The sequence below is a fragment of the Helicoverpa armigera genome, chromosome 2 (genome assembly GCF_030705265.1).
Source record: "Helicoverpa armigera isolate CAAS_96S chromosome 2, ASM3070526v1, whole genome shotgun sequence".
NCBI lineage: Eukaryota > Metazoa > Arthropoda > Insecta > Lepidoptera > Noctuidae > Helicoverpa > Helicoverpa armigera.
Window position 1 is genome coordinate 1,613,278 of NC_087121.1, and position 19,925 is coordinate 1,633,202.

General features: G+C 35.7%; 2 protein-coding genes across 4 annotated transcripts in view; both read left to right on the forward strand.

Annotated features, from left to right (window-relative positions):
- LOC110376508 (monocarboxylate transporter 14) overlaps positions 1-8,758 on the forward strand; it is a 51,668-nt gene extending 42,910 nt beyond the window's left edge. For both annotated transcript variants that reach the window (XM_064042572.1, XM_064042581.1), the window contains exons 3-7: positions 3,620-5,265; positions 5,350-5,808; positions 5,914-6,135; positions 6,248-6,557; positions 7,613-8,758. In XM_064042572.1, coding sequence (XP_063898642.1) covers positions 4,033-5,265; positions 5,350-5,808; positions 5,914-6,135; positions 6,248-6,557; positions 7,613-7,803 — 2,415 coding nt within the window. In that variant the 5' untranslated portion in view covers positions 3,620-4,032 and the 3' untranslated portion in view covers positions 7,804-8,758. The remainder of the gene's footprint in view (positions 1-3,619; positions 5,266-5,349; positions 5,809-5,913; positions 6,136-6,247; positions 6,558-7,612) is intronic.
- A 466-nt stretch (positions 8,759-9,224) lies between these two features.
- LOC110376509 (hexosaminidase D) lies at positions 9,225-16,567 on the forward strand. 2 transcript variants are annotated; one of them, XM_064042590.1, is made up of 12 exons: positions 9,225-9,503; positions 9,637-9,691; positions 10,021-10,203; positions 10,598-10,795; positions 11,315-11,498; positions 11,636-11,790; positions 12,190-12,302; positions 12,874-12,974; positions 13,401-13,475; positions 14,999-15,116; positions 15,536-15,622; positions 16,036-16,567. In XM_064042590.1, exons 1-12 carry the CDS (start codon positions 9,496-9,498, stop codon positions 16,217-16,219), a joined length of 1,461 nt encoding a protein of 486 aa, XP_063898660.1. In that variant the 5' UTR covers positions 9,225-9,495; the 3' UTR covers positions 16,220-16,567. The 2 variants fall into 2 exon arrangements, with proteins under 2 accessions (XP_063898660.1, XP_063898665.1); XM_064042595.1 differs by lacking the exon at positions 13,401-13,475 and having other exon boundaries at positions 9,228-9,503; positions 16,036-16,566.
- Positions 16,568-19,925: the final 3,358 nt, after the last annotated feature.

Sequence of the window (19,925 nt, forward strand, 5' to 3'; positions counted from 1 at the left end):
ACTTTTGATCACGAACTGATTGAACAACTTACGGATTCAAAACATTCTGTCGATAAATTAGTTCGGCATGTACAGGATACGCACAGTTTACATAATAATACCACAGATTATATAATAGTTACTACGTAACAGATAAATCACTCCATACAAAAAAGTCCATACCTACTGTTATAAGCACCTACAAGTTCCCAAACTACCTACAAATACCATAGCTGCGTTAGAAAATGAACCTTAAAAACTCCAGCGCTCGATTGTTATTTCAATGCGATAGCGCACAGTTCAGTGACCGCGACCGTGCCGACAGCGAGCGTAGGGTTGCCTCTTACAATTAAATAGGGAACAAAGTTACGCTTATTTGTAACTGACTTCCCGAATCAATGGAGGTGCCCAACTACTTTTCGAGCACAGAACACGCAAGTATTCTATACTTACCTATTACCCCTGGCACAACACCGCTGACCGCTGATACATCCCCACTTACCCAAAATTGGTTTCTGCGCAGCGATATATGCAATGTTCCATCCAAGCCACCATTTAGTTGGACGAGAACTATACCTACTTATACTCGAAATATTTTTAGCTACAAAACTCGGTAATCATTGCATGTACAACTAAGTATAAGGTATAAGTATCTATAATTTAAGTATCTAAAGTAAGTCGCTTATTTTAAAAATTACAAAGAAGATAAGTATTTTTACTTAAAAAAATAGATACCTATGTATATTCATACATAGGTATATTCATACATAGGTATAAAATATTTCTAAATGCCTATACATATATAATAGGAAACCTTTATATTTTCCTAAAATAGTCACATATACACCTACACAAATCAAAATAGTTCTTCAGTTTATTAGATCATTTTAAAAACCAAATAAAACATAGACAATAATGTTCACAAATAAAAATAATAAACATAAAACGCGCGCGTCGCGAGCGGCTGTCGAAAGCCCTGTGCCGCGTGGGGCTACCGGTAACCCAGCGAGCGGTAGGCATTTATCGCGCGCAAGTACGTCGAGTGACAGAGGCCTGATAATACTAACAAGTTTTGTTGAAATTACAATTCCTTTAACATATTTGCGTAACAATAATTGATCGGTTAAATTATATGCATGCTGCGCAGATTAAGTTCTTTATTATGATATCCGCTCCTAAGTACCTACCTATTGTAAAAATCAATGAGCTTACTGATCTCTATAGATAATGAATCTCTCAGGATCTGTATTGGAGCAAGATCACTATGCGAGCATTGTAAGGTTGAATTCAAGTACTAACATAGGTATATTGGTAATTCTATATCGGCAGTTGCGGTGTGGTCTCGAGTGTTTAATAAGCAAAAAATATTTTTTTGAAAAAGTTAGAAAGAACGCATGATGATGAACAGAATAGAGAAGCGGATGGAACCGAGACAAAAAGACGTCTACATAAACCGTCAATTTCGTGACAGTTCCCCATAACGTATCCATTCAACGGTTTCGCCTCAAGGGCGATCCATCAATCTGGTCAACTGGCCTAATTAGCACACGTCCTCAAGGGAAGGGTCGCGTGATCCAGAGTATAGTCCTCTTTTGCCATTTATTTGTGAGGTTTTTTTTGTAAGGTTTTTACTAACAACATGGCCCTTTTGGTTCATTTGATTTGGTATGCTCGTTTTGTAGTGCACTCCATACTTATGTTCTGATTGTTCAAGTGGCAAGAGCTGTGGCTACTACAGATTATGTAGCCCTGGTACTGTGATACCGAGAATATCTTTCCAGCAGCAATTTCAGTTCCTTTCCTTTTGCAGGCTTCACTATTAAAGGAACTCAAAATCTACATTCTTATGAGGAAATACTGGCGCAATATCTCAGAAAAGCCCATGTTTAAATGTTTTACAGCCTAACAACTAAAACAGCTGTCTAAAGCAGATAGTAGAACATTATCGACATGATGAAGGCAAACAGCAACACTACAGAACTACTTACGCCGAAGTGCACCGACAACATAAACGTCAGTTTTCAAACAACTGAAAATCGCCTGAGCTTTTTCCAACTAAGCTGAGCAGCTGAGTACCAGTGCTTTACAAGAAGCGACTGCCTATCTGACCTCCTGAGCCCAGTTACCCGCGCAACCCAATACCTCTTGGTACGACAGGTGTCACACTTACTGGCTTTTGACTGTCCGTAACGACTGCCAAGGATGTTAAATGAGAGCCTACAGTTTTCAAACAACTGTTTATTCATTGTGAATTTTCGCGTTCAATTTTTTAAGTGAACAGCTCATGAACAGTTTTTTTTAAGGAAACGGATCGTTTATGTTGTTGGTGAAGTTTAGCCTGAATGTTAAGTACACAGGGAGCTATCGTTATCTGGCCTGATAATGATAGTTGTATGAACTGCAAACATCGGTGACGCGTGACTCAGTTGATAACGTTTGTCTGTCTGGCTTGGTGACATTCAATGATGGTTGAGAATTTGTTCTGGAAATGACATCTGAATTTACACTTTGACTATTAAAAATTAAAAGCAATTGATCTCTGTCTGTATGCAACTAATAATTAATTAATTATATACGAGATAATTTAATACGTCACGACATAATAAAATTCGTAGACAACGAAAATATTAAAAAAGCTGAATTGTTCCCTAAATTAAATTAGCTGGATCTAAAAAAAGAAAAATCAAATGTCACTTTACAATTAACCATTAGGTATATCAATATGCATTTTTGGGAATACTATCTTACGAATAGGTACTTAACCTTATTGCTATGATATAAATAAAAAGTATCAATTCCATAATGTATCTTCAACTAGGTACCTACCTACGTTTCGTCGTGCCGCCATTCACCTAAATGCCATGATAGTCTTCGGACTAATGGCACCGTATTTGCTAAGTAGGTTAAAGTAATGAGGAAATTGCTTTGTGACATACACCTACCAATTTCTCATATCCCTTTACATGTGATGTGAGTTTACTTAGGCCTACTGCACCTACCTACCTACTACATCATGAGAACGTCAATTGACGAATTTTTGCATTTTGTGCTAAGACTTTTTGTAGGCCAGATACCGTCGGACCGATTTTTTGTAGGATAAACTCCTTCTTTTTGGGATGTCGGTTAAAAAGTTCCTAGGTAGGTACCTATTTATTCAATATTCATGCGACCTCCATGTAGACCTACTTATTGTAATTTCTAGGTAGTAGGCATCATTACTTAGATACACACGAAGCCAGACATTTTATACATTATAATAAATCTTCTTTTAAGGTTAATGTGTAATGTGGGTGCGTCCACATAATGAGTTTTATTCGTGTGACAAAATGCTTTTTTTAGCACGGATTCTGGGAATAATTTACATTTTAATATCTAGGTAATGGTTATTTATTATGCAGAAGTGCTGTTGGTAAAATTTTGTTTATTTACAATTATGAATATCAAAAAGAATCATATTCAAGCGTTTGTGTTTTTGGCGACAGTATCCCATTATTGTAAAAGTTGCCAAGTTTTTTATCATAGTGTCATCCAATGTAACCATCATTAAAAAAGTATCTCCCATTAATTGCCATATTCTGGAAAATAATTTCCTCTGATGCTAATAATTCACAAATTAATGTTTTTTTTTCTTTTGTTACAGATTCAACCCTGTCGCTGACGAATTTGAAATGTTGCAAATATTTCAAGTTTCAAAACTTTAATTAATGTCAAGAAGGTACACGACGTTCTCGGGACGAACGTGTGACAATATAGAAAGTGAATTTTTCAAAAGTGTGAAATCGAGGACTAGCCGGTCCTTGATGTACTCGACAAGCTACAACCCTTGCGCCCTAACACTTTGTATCTCGAAGAGACTTTGCCGCTATTCGGCTAGAGACCCAAGATTAAGACATTGGTCAAGAGAACTAACGATTTCTTCGACGTAGAAGATTTCTCTAATTGGATTGTTAATCCAATTCTGGTAGTGTTCACGACGTCCGTTAGAGGACTGATTTATCGAAAACAGAGTACGTACTTAGCACCGTACTTAAGAAGAGATCGTCTAAAAGACTAATGGAATCACAAAGAGCGCATGCAAATGGAATTCCAGGGAAAGATCCTTCTAGCAAGTATGAACATAAAGTACCGTCTGAAGAGGAGAAGACTACGTCTCCACTCCTTCAGAGGACTAATGATTTCAAGTATATAGATGGAGTGAATGATGATAAAAATGAAGTGAGAGATGTGGGAAAGCCGAAAGATGATTTAGATACTGTAAATTCTATGAAAACGGATAACGCTAAGGATAACCATCTTTCTGTAGGTTATCATAAAGATTCGAAGAGTGATGATGATGCTGTTTCAACTAATGAAGGTGTTAAGTTCTTTGGTCTTGGGGACAATGACAGTATTTGTTCCAGCAAGCCACCACAAGATCCAGTGCCTCAGATACCTGACGGTGGTTGGGGATGGGTAGTCGTAGCCGCATCCTTCCTCATCGCCACTGTAGCTGATGGATTGGCCTTTTCTTATGGCTTAATGCATGACAAGTTCGTCATCTTTTTTGAAACCAGTGAAGCCAAAACTTCTTTGATTGGAAGTCTGTTTATCTCGGTACCGTTGATAGCTGGACCTATTATGAGTGCTTTGGTAGATCGATATGGTTGCAGAAGTATGACAATTGTTGGTGGTGTAGCTTCAACGATAGGATTTGTAGCTGCTTCGTATAGTAATTCCGTTGAAGTTTTGTACGTAACTTACGGTATCATGGCTGGCCTCGGCACGGGCTTGCTGTACGTAACTGCTGTGGTATCCATCGCTTACTGGTTTGAGAAACGTCGCAACTTAGCTGTTGGATTAGGATCATGTGGAGTTGGTTTTGGAACATTCATTTACTCCCCACTTACGACTTATTTACTGGAAGAGTTTGGCTGGAGAGGAACTTTATTACTGTTAGCTGGTACTGTACTTAATGTGTGCGTGTGTGGTGCTGTTATGAGAGATCCCGAATGGTTAATATTAGAGCAGAAGAAACAGAGAAAATTGAATAAGTCGAAGAGAGCATCTAGTTCTATGTCTATCTCAGCAAAATCTGGAGGTGGAGAATCTGTGTATCCTGGAGCTGAAGAATTGAAGACATTGATGAAGAGTGGTGAAACGCCTGAATATATACTCACAACGTTAGTGGCTTCTATTGCCGAAGCTGAAGACTTGGAAGCGGCAACTAAGAGAAATGCTGATATGTCACAATATCATAAAGTCAGTTCAGTCATCAATCTGCCGACGTTCTTGAGACAAAGTGAAAAGGTAAAATTAACAGTAAACAAGTTTTTTTTTCTTTTGGAATTGTATAATTACTGCAATATACTCAATGATATTTTTACATTTCAGGTGCCTGCAGAAGTGTTAGATCAACTGACAACCAATAAGAAGCTCTACAACATCATATTGCAAAACTACCCATCGTTACTCGCATTGAGGAGCTCTTCAGAACAGAAATTGAACGTAGAGCCGGCAGCAGAGAATTCGAAAACAAAACCGATTAAGATGTCAATGAAATTGAAACTGAATAAAAAAGAGAAGAAGAAGGAATTTGAGACGAAATTAGATCAAGTTAGGGAGAAGTTATTGCAGCCGATACCTGAGAACAAGCCGGCAGTGATCCAACCACGTCAAGACTGGTGGACGAAGCAATTTGTAACTGATCATCACTACTTGAGAGGCATCAGAGTACATCGTAATTCTATTATGCATCGTGGTGCTATGATGAACATTGCGAAATACAAACTGCGAGCTTCTTCTTGCCCTGATATTTACAGGAATTCGATGTGGTCCGTGGAGGAAGAAAAGGTAATTTTTCATATCATTGATCATGACTTTATTAGCAAAAAGCTTTTTGGTGAAGCTGGCAAAGTGATTTCAGGTTGATTTAAACGTATATTTTTGCATTTTCAGACCTGGGGCAAACGTTTACTGGATACGATCAACAAAACATTCGACTTCAACATGTTCACCGAGTTCCATTTCCTGATGATGAATCTGTCGACCCTCGTGCTGTTCATCTGGTTCATCGTGCCTTACTTCTATATCTCCAACTTTATGCTTATGAGTGGATACTCCGAAGTTCATGGCTCTTGGATGCTGAGTGTCTTTGGCGTTGCTACTATTATTGGTATTGTAAGTATTCACATTTAAAGCTAGAAATACTAGGAAAATAAATCGCTATAATTATTTACGAAATTGAAGATTCCTTATGATGATGTTCTTAAAATGTTATGTCGGTTTTCAGGTTGGCCTAGGTTGGATGGGAGATCTTCCATGGGTGAATGTAACGAAAACTTATGCAATATGCCTTATATTATGTGGCGTAACGATTATCCTGTTCCCTGTGTTAATTCGTGTGATGGACCCTGAAGCCCCGTACAGTTTCTACATATTAGCACTAAACGCTGTTATGTTTGGACTCATGTTTTCAAGCTCCTATTCTTACACGCCGAGTATTTTAGTGGAATTGATCGCTTTGGAACGATTCACAATGGCTTACGGATTGGTGCTGTTGAGCCAGGGCATTGGACATCTTATTGGACCGCCTATGGCTGGTAAGTAGCTGTATTACATTCATCATTATACACTACATAATATTCATAAATGTTGGAAGAAAAAGAAGATAATATGGCGTAGAGATCAAAGATTCCTAAATCATGACACATGTATCCATAGTAGGTTTATGTTTTCGCAATAACGGTGTTCGCGTAGTAACAAATCGATGCATTGACCAGCTCATTGTTTTTCAAACATCAGTGTTCAGTTACCACACTTGGCTCGCAGAAATGGTTTGAATTTATCAACAACTGTTCCGTTCGTGTCTAATTCCACTGAATATTGCGGTACAAAATAATCATGGCTTATTATGTTTACTAATAATTACTGTGTCGTGAGCATGTAAAGAGTTTCAATAAGTTTCTAAGGGAGAATAAATAATGTAGTTCTTATCGCATCAGTTGCGGTAACTACAATCGTAAAATGTAGTGTGAGCAGTCGTAAACTTAGCCATAATCTGTAGTGTTTATGAAAACAAAGGTTGTTTGTATAAACCATAGCTCTTTTCATGTCAATGTCTCACTAGTTTTCCTTCCTGCTGAAATAATGCATAAAAGAAACATCGTGTTGCGTTAGCTGTTAGGAACATATCCTGAAAATGCAATGGTCATTGGCCTCTTCAGAATGTTTTTGCTATTGGTAGTACTAGTGACCGAACTAGTCAAGTACCTACTCATAAAGTGAGCTTTGAATAGAAACTATTAACAAAACATCGATTAAACTGCATGTTTACAAAGCTGGAATACGAATTCCGGAATTATTTTGGTTGATTGGCTGCGATATGCTGTACTTAGATATTAAACCCACATCGTCGATGGAACACTTGACCAAAGGCACTTAGTTTTCAACCTATTCATGGATTAAGTACTTGAAATATTAACCCAGTTCGATTGACAGATAAGAATTGCAATAGGTACTTACTTGTAGCATTACCCCGTTAAATGCTTGCTTTTAAGTATACAGGATGTTTACTTCAACGATTCTCCTCAAGTACCTTATCTTTAAGCTTCATGTTTAACAGAATTTAACGCAAAATGTTCGTTTCTTATTACAGGTGCCCTAAGAGACGTCACAGGCCACTGGGATGCGGCATTCTACGTAGCGGGCTTGTGGGTCATAATATCTGGCTTCCTAGTCGGTGTAATACCGTACACTGAGAACTTCCGTATTTGTGGCAACGCACCTCTGGCTAAGGACGTCGCTGGTGAACCCGATCCAGGAGTGAAGATCATCATTGCCCACTAAAATATAATTTTAAAAGCTTTTCGGTGTTACTTAGGCGTTAGAAATATAATTAATCCTTTTTTGAACGGTATCCTGTACACATACATGCTTATACGTCTTTTTTATAATATTATTTATAAAATTTATAATTGATTGTGTAATTTATTAATATATTGAGGTATTTTTAGTTATTTATGTACACTTACATACATAATTTTATATAGATTATTATACAATTTATATGAAATGAGAAAATTCGTACGTTTTTAAACTAATTTACTTTTATGCCTTTATTTTATGTAGTATATTATATTTATTTCAACTATCTTAAACTAGTGAACGTAACTTAATACATTATATACCTACATATTTTTTGACTGTAGTTAAATAAAATAGGTATCCTTGATATCGTACCTTCTTTAATTAGCAAAAGTGAGTGTGAAGTGGTGATTTTTTTTCTAGAAATTGTAATCATATTAACATTGTAGTATGTACTCAATCGTATGTTATTTATTTCCTTGCTTTAAAAAGTCTCCTGGGGAGATATAGTATTCCTTTATATTTTAGAGGTTAAATACTGTGTGTGCCTTTAAATAGTTCACTTATTACGTAGTAATTAGTTTAAGCAGGCACTATATTATGCCTAACAATTTTGTATCCCAGAAAATAATTGATAATACCTACCTACACGTAGTTATTTACAAAAGACCCTAGTTATTTTAGTGTTTCTTTTTATAAGGAATCGTATGTTTTTCTTAGATTATTATGTTATTTTTAAATAAACAGAGTGCCTGATACTTTCGTCTAATGTATACTTGCCATTTTGAAACACCGATCAAGGTAATAATGAATTTATTTTTTATTATAAAATTTTGAAAGTATTTTAGGTAATAAGTTTTGTCTACTTACTTAGAATGTAAACTTCCTACGTATGTTATTATGTATGATCTATTAAAAAATTAACTTTGCTATTTGATGTTGTGTTTGATTTTATTTTCATTTGAGTATACCTATAGATGACACCTACCATCAGTCCATCATATCTATTAATCAAATTCTACCTTTTACTTATGTACATGTTATGTACTCATATGTACTCGATACGGAACATTTCTTCAAGAACTTCGTAGTAGGTGTCATTGTAAATCATCGATTGTAAATGTACATTATTGCGAAGGCCACATTAGCCAGTGTGAAGAGGTTGTGACTATAAGTGCTGCCTTATAGTAAAAGACATAGTAAGTGGCATGCGATATGCTCCGCGTCTCGTAGAAGAGCACAATGTAATAATGTAACGTTGCAGCTTCTCGTAAGAAACATGCCCGGTGCCTCCTGTAACAATAATATTATACTTATTACACTTGTTCGAACATTTTTACCTTCCATTGTAGAAACATTTCTAATATGACAACATTTTTTGTAAATGTCATTTTGTCTCTGTCATGTCAGTGTCATAGATAAGAAAATCAATAATATTGCTTTGCTGAACGGTGAAAAATTGAAAATATTCGCTATTCGGAAATGTATCATTTTAATCGTTAAATTAAGTGATTAAACGATATTAATATAACCATTTCACCATCCATATTCATATATGTGTCGTGTGACGGTAAATTCAGGCAGAAAAATGGTATAATGATAACAATTCTTAGTGCAAACAAATATTAATATTCTCATTGTAAAAATAACGAATTTAAGAGAATTTAATTCAAAATGAAGAGGTAAATAACATATTTACTAAGCTTAATGCTCGTTGTTATTATTAGTAATAATATAAGGTTTCAATTCCATAGTTATTTGAAAATAAAACATCTTTAGTGTTTTTCTGTCTGACGAATCTTGTGTTGGTTCTAGAATAGTGCATTTGGATTTGAAGGGTGCTCCATTGAGAGTGGAATATCTGGAGAAGGTAAGATAGGTATCAATTGTTAAATGTTAATATATTTAGTGTAAAAAACATAATAGACTAGCTCTCTTAAAAAAGATTATGCTGAAGCTGTTTCACATAGCCCCTGCATTTTTTTAGTCTTGGCGTTTTGGTGTAGATTGTTAGTATTTATTTGTTTATCTCTACTGGACTACGAGACTTGTAAGGTCCCAGAATTTTTGATTCACTCAGAATCAATAGATTCTGAGTGAACCATTGTTCAGTCCCTGACAAAACAACAATAGTTAGTCGGATCTTGGGAAGTTTATTCATACTAAGATGACCCACTAACCAAATATTTCCTTTTCTAGGTGATGGTACTTATGAGAACATGGGGAGCTGACGGCATACTCCTAGAGTGGGAGGACACATTCCCATACACAGGAAACTTAGCCGATATTGGCAGTGTCACCAACAGTGGCGGAGACAACATGTACAGCATGGACGAAGTCATGCAGATACTGCAAATGGCTAGGGATTGTGAGATGGAGGCTGTAAGTATAATGAGTCTCTTGGTAGTTGTAGGGACATAATTTGTTAGTTATTAGGGCAGGGTGCTGCTGAACAGACAGCACTGGTCCAAATAAAATTGCCTTGAGTGCAAAATTACTCAAAATATGTCCAGTACATTAACTCCAGTGTTTTACTTGCCCCTTGAACCACAATCAAATGAGTACTTATTATATTTGATGTTGACCAATTTCTAAGGCTGTTATGTTATGGGATGCACTTGAATGAAAAAACTGCAGGTTTTTAAATGAAATGTTACCTATCTGATCTATGTTATTTGGTTTCATTATATTTTCTGTGAGAAATTGTCTCTTCTGCTTCGTCTCTTATTCGCGATGATAAATTTATTAAAGTAATTTCTAATAAAAATACTTACAGATCCAACTAATCCAAACAATAGGGCACATGGAGTTTGTGCTAAAACACCAAGCGTTCCGTGACCTCAGAGAGAATGAGCGCTCACCGTCAGTTCTGTGCCCGACTAAGCCTCAATCTCAAGCGTTAGTGAGGGAGATCATAGACCAAGTGTTGGAGGCGCAGCCCGATGCTAAGTACCTGCATATTGGGGCTGATGAGGTAAATAATTAATTTATTTTTAACCTGAATTTATTGCTTGCTAGATATTCTACTAATTTAAAAAATATTGTAAGCATATTTTATTTTTTAATGCAATTTATTATTGTGTAAAATTCCTCACCTGCTGATCTAACAAACCTGAAAGTTTTTATGTATGGATGTTTGTTGCTACAACATATACAAGAGTAAATATGACAGAACAACTTGAGTTAAGTTTTATCCCTGTCTAGGTAGTAGTTTGCCTCTGGACGGGACTGAAACAGTATATTTATTAATTCATAGTATTTTTTTGCTATTGCTATTACACTAACAAAGTTTACTAAATAAATCTTTGTACTAAGTTATTTGTTCTAAGAGATATTTAATCTCTTTGTAAACTAGTCTTCTTAGAAATTGTCTCTTTGTTCTTTCTAATTTATATATAGATGAAGTTTTCTGTGTCCATCCAAGTTACCGGTCTATTTGAATCCTTTACAAATCTAACAGAAATAAAAATTCACTTTATCTATTCAATTCAAGGTATGGTACTGGGCTCTCTGCCCCACCTGTCGGGAGAAAGCCGCGAGCCACCAGTATGGCAACCCTTCGCTATACTTGGACCATGTGAAGGATCTAGTCTTGTACATCAAAGAGAAGAGACCTGATATCAAGGTGCTTATGTGGGACGATATGATGAGGACCATGGACCCGGAGATGCTGAAAGGTAAAATAAGTTTTTTGCAGTTAAAAGTATATCGTAATATAGCCTCTATAAAATTAATTCTATAATATTTGATATAACTCTAAATAAAAAATATTTTTCCCCAATATTTTCACTCATTTTTTCTTTTTAATTTTCAGAATATGCGCTTGGAGAACTGGTGGAGCCGGTATTCTGGCACTACAACCCGAGTGACTCGTTTAACATTAAGAAGGAACTGTGGGACACTTATGCCAGGCTGTTCCCCAAGCTCTGGGGCGGGTCTGCGTTTAAAGGAGCCAATGGTAGCAGTCAGGTAATACAATGTTCATATAAATATTATGTACTACTCCACCACTCGACAGCATACGCTAGGCGAAAGCTACGTCGCGAAGTGGTCTGCGATTGAGTTAAATAATTGTTATTATTGCAATCCGTAGTTATAAAAATACTTTAAAAGTCAGCGTATCGTCCTGGACGACTAGCTTCTGTCAGCAGTTTCACCGTTAGATTGTCTGACAACGTTAGGCCTTTCATATAAACTTCCAAACTCTGTTTTACCACCATAGGAGTGCAGTTTCGTAAAATCAATTCATAGAGGATATCTAATTGTCTACACCTTGCAAAATTTCAAGGTGATATAATTTCTGCGATTCCGTGATGATTAGTGGTATTTCGCATTTTTTTTATATTTATACATAACTCCTATTTCCAGATACTATCCCCAGTGACTCGCTACATCACGAACCAGGAGGCGTGGGCGAATCAGTTCAAGGACTACGCCGACCGCATCAAGTTCCAGGGTATCATACTTACTGGATGGTCCAGGTATTCTATTGAATTTTAATGTTATTGTGAATTAACTTGTTGTTACCGAAAGTTTTACCTGCAATCATTACAGAAAATGTCTAGAACAATTGGAAAGTTTCAGGGCCTTACTACAAAAACTTTAAACCCTGTTTTACACTTGTCTAATAAAATTTTGGCTGCAAAATGAACCATATGTCAACGTCATAATTTGAAATTTTTTTAGACAAGGCATAAACTGACGTTTAAAAGTTTTTGTGGTAAGACGGTCAATGTTTTTTATATACGTTCAGTAGGTCGTAACATTTTCTATTAGCTTGTGATCTATTTATTGTGAAAACTGTACACATATTGTGTGTAACTGTACAGAAAGTCTGTGTTTATGTAAGTACATACACTTTTTGGCCCAAATCCTCCTAAATAATATTTCTGCGCAGCGACTTGCGCAATGTCTATTGAAGTCTAATAATTTGCTTATTTTTTTAAATAAGATGAACCAATTTTAACTCGTTTTTACATTTCTATTACAGCTTAGTTTATAAACTGTTTTATGCTAGTTTTTTTTTGTATAAATAATAATTGTTGTGTACAGATATGACCACTACGCGACACTATGCGAGCTGTTCCCGGTGTCGCTGCCGTGCCTCGCCAACTGCCTGCGCATCCTGTGCCTCGCGCACGGCCTGCCCGCCAGTAAGCACTCGATCATTATTATTATACCTTCATATTTTATTTATCACTTTTCTAAGTTGTTATGTACTTTCTAAGTATATCTTAGACTGTGTTTCGGATAGCACGTTAAACTGTAGGTCCCGGCTGTCATTGATTGCAATATGATTGTAGAGCAAACTACCGAATAGACCAAATGGCAGACCAATCTCAAACTAATCGAATGTCATTGATTGGTCTTATATTAGTAGCAGAATGGGTTAAAACTGCTATTCTTATCTAAGGTTAAAACTGCTATTGCGATTCAATTTTGACATTATTAATTTAGCAGAATCGGGCCCCAGTTTTATAATATTAGCACAGATTATATAATAGTTACTACGATATTAGTATAGATTATGTATAATTTATGTCAATACGAAGTACTTTGTACTCTGTTTGATCTGACAGGGTACGCGCGATTCATAACGAAGCGTTTGTTTCGAAAGAAGCCCGTCTCTGTGCTTACCTACTACTTTGATCCAGGTGCATCAATTTTGCTTCAGCCGTTTTTGATGTGCTCTCAATTTAGTAGCGTATCGGTTATAATGTTTTGCATGATTAATTATGTTGTATTCGGAAATAATTTTAGTATTAATAAATCGATTTTTTTGTGTAATGCTGAATGATAAATAGCATTAATTAATGTTAATTAATAGACATATTATTTATTTCGCTTATAGACAATTATAGGATCTTGTTTCTTTTAGTATTAATATCTTTTATTTACGTAATGCATGATACAATTACTCGATGTTATTTACATATTTTGTACGTCAAATGACACTACGATTAAAAGCAGAAAGTCTCAAGATCCTTATCGTATTTGAAATTAGAAATTTTTGGTACGTTTGACCTTCTCGGATTTATGTCTTTTTAAATACCTGAATGCATGAGACAGAGGTTTTTACCTAGAACAGGCAAAACATGCATCAGCACTTATTTAGAATTAAGCAAAAGTATTGTAAAAAAATCAAAAAGTAGGTATATGTGATAGGATGTAATGTGATTAGGTACGAAACACCCGATATAATTTGTATGCATTATAAGTTTATGTATTTGTTTGCGTTGTTCTTATCGTTTTTCTTCCTTTATATGTAAATGCTTAGAAATACTCATTGAAGTATTAGAGTTGTAGACTTTTAGAGAGGTATTTTGAGCATGTACATTTTTCATATTTTATATTTATATTGTACATACTTAATTACAAGACTATTTTATCAAATGCATGATACATATGTATCAATATACAGGATTGTATTTTATTCAGTGCGCAAACTTTGTCAATTTATAGTCAAATCTATACATACCTATAAAAGAAAGTCGTGTTAGTTACATATTTTATAACTAAAGAATGGCTGAACGTTAAAATTTGAGGAGAGGAAGTTTAGACCCGGGAAAAGGACATATGATAGTTTTTGTCACCATCCGGGACGCGGGTGAAATCGCGGGCAGAAGCTAGTAAGTTTTATAGATACGTATATTAGGGTTCCGTACCCAAAGGGTAAAACGGGAATAATGAAATACCTTTATTTTCATGCTGCATTGGCCCATAGATATATACATCGCAAACGAACATACGTATATTATACAAAATTCATTTTTATATAGGTATATAGATTTCACACATAAATACATTTTGTATATGTACATACAATAACAGAGAGATTTATGCAAGACATCGAGCTTAACAGAGGATCGGGTTCTCTTACAAGCAACCTTAGAGTGAAAGAGTGATTTGATTTTAGTCTACATTATAATGTTAGGAACACTTGACTATGTACTATGTCACTTTACGGGCCTGTGGCACTTGTCCGCGGAAGCGACGGAACACCACGTCCTGTGGCCAGAAGTTAATAATCTCTCTAATGATGCAGATATGTTCTGTTATTGATTCTGAACCGCCAGTTATTTTGCGCACTGCTTAAAATTCAATCCTGTATAGACTTAAAATACTTATTAAATTTCTTTCTTCTTTCTTTCTATAAAATGCATGTATATGTTTACAGCTAAGATCCTAAATGAAGTCCTGCCTCCGGAAGAGTGGCCGGGCGAGGAGTTGGCGCGGTGTGTGCACACCTTTATATTCATCCGGGAACGATGTCTTTCGCTGCTAAACAGCGACTTGTAAGTACATGTTTCCTGTAGATTTTTTATGATCTATAGAATATTTTTTTGTTGTGTAAAATATGGGATTTATTTGAACTTCATGAATTAACAATGTTGACTTCTCTTTGCGCTCCATTTGAAAAGTGGTTCTTAGCGCTATTAAATGTTACAATTTTTTTTGTTAAAACTGATAGATCACTCACTCTTCTTGTCGGTCTTGATCTTGGTCAACTGTTTGAGCACATAGTACCTAATATAGGATAGCCGTCCGTATATGGAACATCAAACTAGGGATTTTTTTTATTACTCCGAAGTAATGATTGTTCTGCCAATGTCTTCTGTTATTCAAATGAACCGTAGAGTATAATTAAACATTCCATTTTTATAGAATAAAAGCGAACGTTTAAACTTAATTTATATAACATTTCCTATTTCAGAATCAACACCTGGTTGAATCCGTGGCAGATATCACACAAGTATACGATTCCAGTACATGTGGAAGGCATTGCGGTCGCCACACAGCAGTGAGTACCATGTTTATAGTCTCATCATCTCTCGAGCCTTTTCCCAACTATGTTGGGGGTCGGCTTCTAGTCTAACCGGATGCAGCTGTGTACCAGTGCTTTATAAGATGCGACTATCTGACCTCCTCAATCCAATTACTCGGGAAACCCAATAACCTCTAGTAACACAACCAGTCTAAATCAGACTTTCTGGCTTCTGGTTATCTATAACAACTGGTTACTGGACTGGACTGATTTCACGTACTTATTGAAACACAGAGGAACTTGTCATCACATAGTTTATCTGATTCTTTTCAGATTATTGAATTTTGAACAATTAATATAAATAATTTCCTTGTGATTTCTGAGCAGAGCTTCTTTCACATTGTTATTTTCAGTTTTTAGTATTTAATCAATTTGTTTCTTCTTTTCAGAATACTGACAGAATTATCAGTGCTCAAAACCGAGCTATCAGACCGTCTCATACAAATCACAGGCGAGCGAAGCCGAGACGAATGGCTTGAAACTCACGTGGAACCACTTATTGCTAAGCTAACGAGAGTGTATGAGGTTTCTCGAGAAAGATCCGTTTCTGATGCCAGCGTTAAACCTACTTAATTTACTTAGTTAAAAGTACTTTTATTTGGCTGCGTTCAAACTGACTGCTTGCCGCCGAATGTCAGCGTCTATGCATAGCGTAATAATATATCGTCGGTTAGATGTGCACTACCCCTTACTTAGACTGGTGTCAGACTTACTGGCTTCTGACTACCCGTAACGACTGCCAAGGATGTTTAATGACAGCCTGGTCCTACAGTTTAACGTGGAAAGGTGAATATGTAGGGAAATAAAATAAACTGCGTAACGTTCGCTCACATTCCGCGGCTGACCGTCAGTTTGGTTTGAACACAGCCTTTGTATTGATGTGGCAAACAACCCCCAGTTTTCTCTCGAATTTTGAATTTTATTCACAAGAGTAAATACCAAAAACTATGCGAGGGAGTTGCTCTTCACTCCGAATTTTAAGGGAAGGTATTATACTCTATCCACGGAAGCAAGAGCTAAAAGGTAAACAAAGAATGACACTTTTTCAAGATGGCGGTATAACCCGACCGATGACAAAATCACAGATACTGCGAACATTTTACACAAAAATGTGACGTTTTGTCATCGGTCGGGTTATACCGCCATCTTGAAAGTGTCATTCTTTGTTTACCTTTTAGCTCTTGCTTCCGTGGATAGGGTATAGTATAAAATAATATATAGTCAGCAACAAAAATGCAAAAAATACAGAGCTTTGAATTTGAGATTTTAGAATCTTTGTTGCTGACTTTAGCTAAAGTTTAGCTAATACATGTCGCTTTGTTAATATTATAGCCATATACAATAAGATTTAAACTTACTACCGACTTTCGTGGTCCATTTTACCTATCTGTATATCTTTGATATAGTAGACGATTTATGTAGAAATATTATAAAGCTCAATTTCGAATGATGTAATTTTTTCTACTATCATTATAGTACCTACTACGGGTATATTAATTAATGAAACCTACGTTTTTAGTTGTAAATATTTTCTATGAATATTAGTGCATTTTTTATTTTAAAAAGTCATCTTTTGCTTTCGATAAAGCAGGACTGAAGAAAAATATTATAAGAGGATGGAAAGGAATTAGCTTGAGACTGATTTTTGAAGGAAAATGCACCTTATTGTGATGGTGTTTAGGTAAAAAATTTAATGTAAAGGATAATGTATGTGAAGACTGATTGTGATTACCAAAGAGTGTATGTTGCTGTAAAACAGTTGACTGTATGGTTTGTATAGTTATCGCACTATGGCGGTCCGTATTCCGAGCAAAAGTATCCAAAAATAGGATTTTGCGCAGATCCCGACGCAATGTACAGTCAACTTCAGGTCAGTGGTAATAGTTTTATAGGAAAATCGTACTTATTACTATTGAGTTAAGGTGCATGACAGTTACCACTGATGTGCAGTCTATTGTACCTAGGCGACAAAAAGTTTGGCGGGAACTGTACTTGGTTATTAGAAATGATGGGATTAGTATGAGACATCAATATAATATCGAATTGTAAATGTCTTTTGGGATATAAGGGAATGAGTTTTGCTGATCTCATATTATTTCTGTGTTCGCACTATGTAATTTTTTGTGTATTCATTTTTATACTTTTACAATCTGAACAATTTTTATGCATACCTGTATTTAATTTAAAACCGTCGTTTTATGTTAAAAATGTAATTTTGGTGTTGTGAAAGTAATTTTTTGTTATGTCTATACGTAACTTGTAACTTTGTACATACTATGCAGCTTTGTATTGTAAAATATTTATTTCAATTTTAACCAAAAGGCCTATTGGTCGCTAGTGCGGCCGTAGAATATCTTCGATACCCAATTCGAGCAAAGAGTGAATTTATGCATTTTCTACGTGTATTATAGTGTTTCTAAGTAGCTAAGTAGAAATAAAAATTTCATAGAACAAAATTTTGAACCATATCTATCATGATAATTCATATTCATTGAATCTATCAATAAATATATTTAACTAATTTACCACTATGAAGTATCTTCATTAACAAAATAGTCAAAACTTAGTATAAATAAATGTTGCAAGCGCACACTTCACTTACAGTCATTGTAGACATTTCATATTAATAACCGATGCATTATTATAAGTAGAAATAAATGTGTACTGAATTAATACTTAGTATTATTTCATGGTTTTACTCCATACAGTTCCCCAATGCCCTTGGTATTGATAATTCTAAAACGAGCTAAGTCTGAGTCAAACCAACAATTGATGTGAAGTATCAAAACCGGCCAAGTGCGAGTCGGACTCGCGCACGGCTGGTTCCGTACCATTATTTATACAACACCCAAAATATTGAATTCAAGTTTTCAGTATTTGTTGTTATAGCGGCAACAAAAATACATCATCTGTGAAAATTTCAGCTCTCTACCTATCACGGTTGATGAGATACAGCTTGGTGACAGACGGACGGACGGACGGACAGAGGAGCGAAAACAATAGGGATTTAACCTTTGGGTACGAAACCCAAAAAAGCGGCCAAGTACGAGTCTGTCAATTTCAACTGTCTAGCTATCACGGCTTTTGAGATACAGCCTCGGGCCTGGAGGCAGATGGATGGACAGACGGACAGCGGAGTTTTAGTAATAAGGTCCCGTTTTAGCTTTTAGATAGGTACCTAAAGCCGAAAAACATTTTATATTTTTCGAATCTTTTCGTGGCATCCATCTTAAAATGTTTCGTGCCTAACGCATTCATAATCTTATGATATTCTCATGTAGCTATGTAAGTATGTATGAGAAAATATAGGTATTATGTTAACAATGGCATGGAAATAGCTATGTCCTATGTCGTACATGGCCTTGGATTCCGTTATTGTTATCACATAGGACGTTTTAAAGTTAACCTGTGGATCACAATGTTAAAGCTACATATTTATGTCCTGCCTCACAGAACAAGTATTAACAAGAACCGTTGTTACAAAATGGAAATGTGTGAAAAAATAACTAAGTACTTACCTAGATAGTTATTTTTAAATATTAACACGGTCCGTCTTCAGATTGTACTTACGATAAAAAACTGAGAGGCGTTTTATTTCAGAAACCCTGAAACAGTTATGTTAGGATACAACCTAGATCGAATGTCGAATGTCTTCACCCAGAGTTCCTATAAAATAATGAATCCCGACGAGGAAGAGTGTAAGGCTATCAGAGATGGATATGAGTAAGGTACATACACAAGTTAATTAATAACTTCCAATGGGGCTAAACGACTGCGTGAAAAGCTCCCCGACGTTTAGCGACTAGTTGCGCAAATGTGCCTGAAACTTTTAGATACTTGTCGTAAATACTAAATTTGTACATAAATAATGCAGTAAACACCCAAAAAACAGCTTAACAAATACAAATTCCTACTAACAAACTCTTAGGAGACTTATAAAGTAATTCACAAGTCAACAAGTCAATCCCAGTTACCCCAGTTTGCGGATCGACTAGACTCAATTAAAAACTTCGTTGTCTAACCAAGTACCAAGGTGAGTTAATTAGCACTTCAGAGGAAATTGTTCCGGCGTTTTGTTCTGAGATCACGCTTAATAGAAATAAAACAATTTCATTTGGGTAGCGTTAAAGTTGCGTTTTTCTGGAGGCATTTTGTTTTTGATGGAGCGAAAATTTTTATCTAGGCGTCTATGAAGATGTGTATTTTGTCTAACCATGTTCATCCTCTATGAAGGTTTAAGTCGTTTGCCAATTTCATAGCTTATGTTAGGTGCCGTATC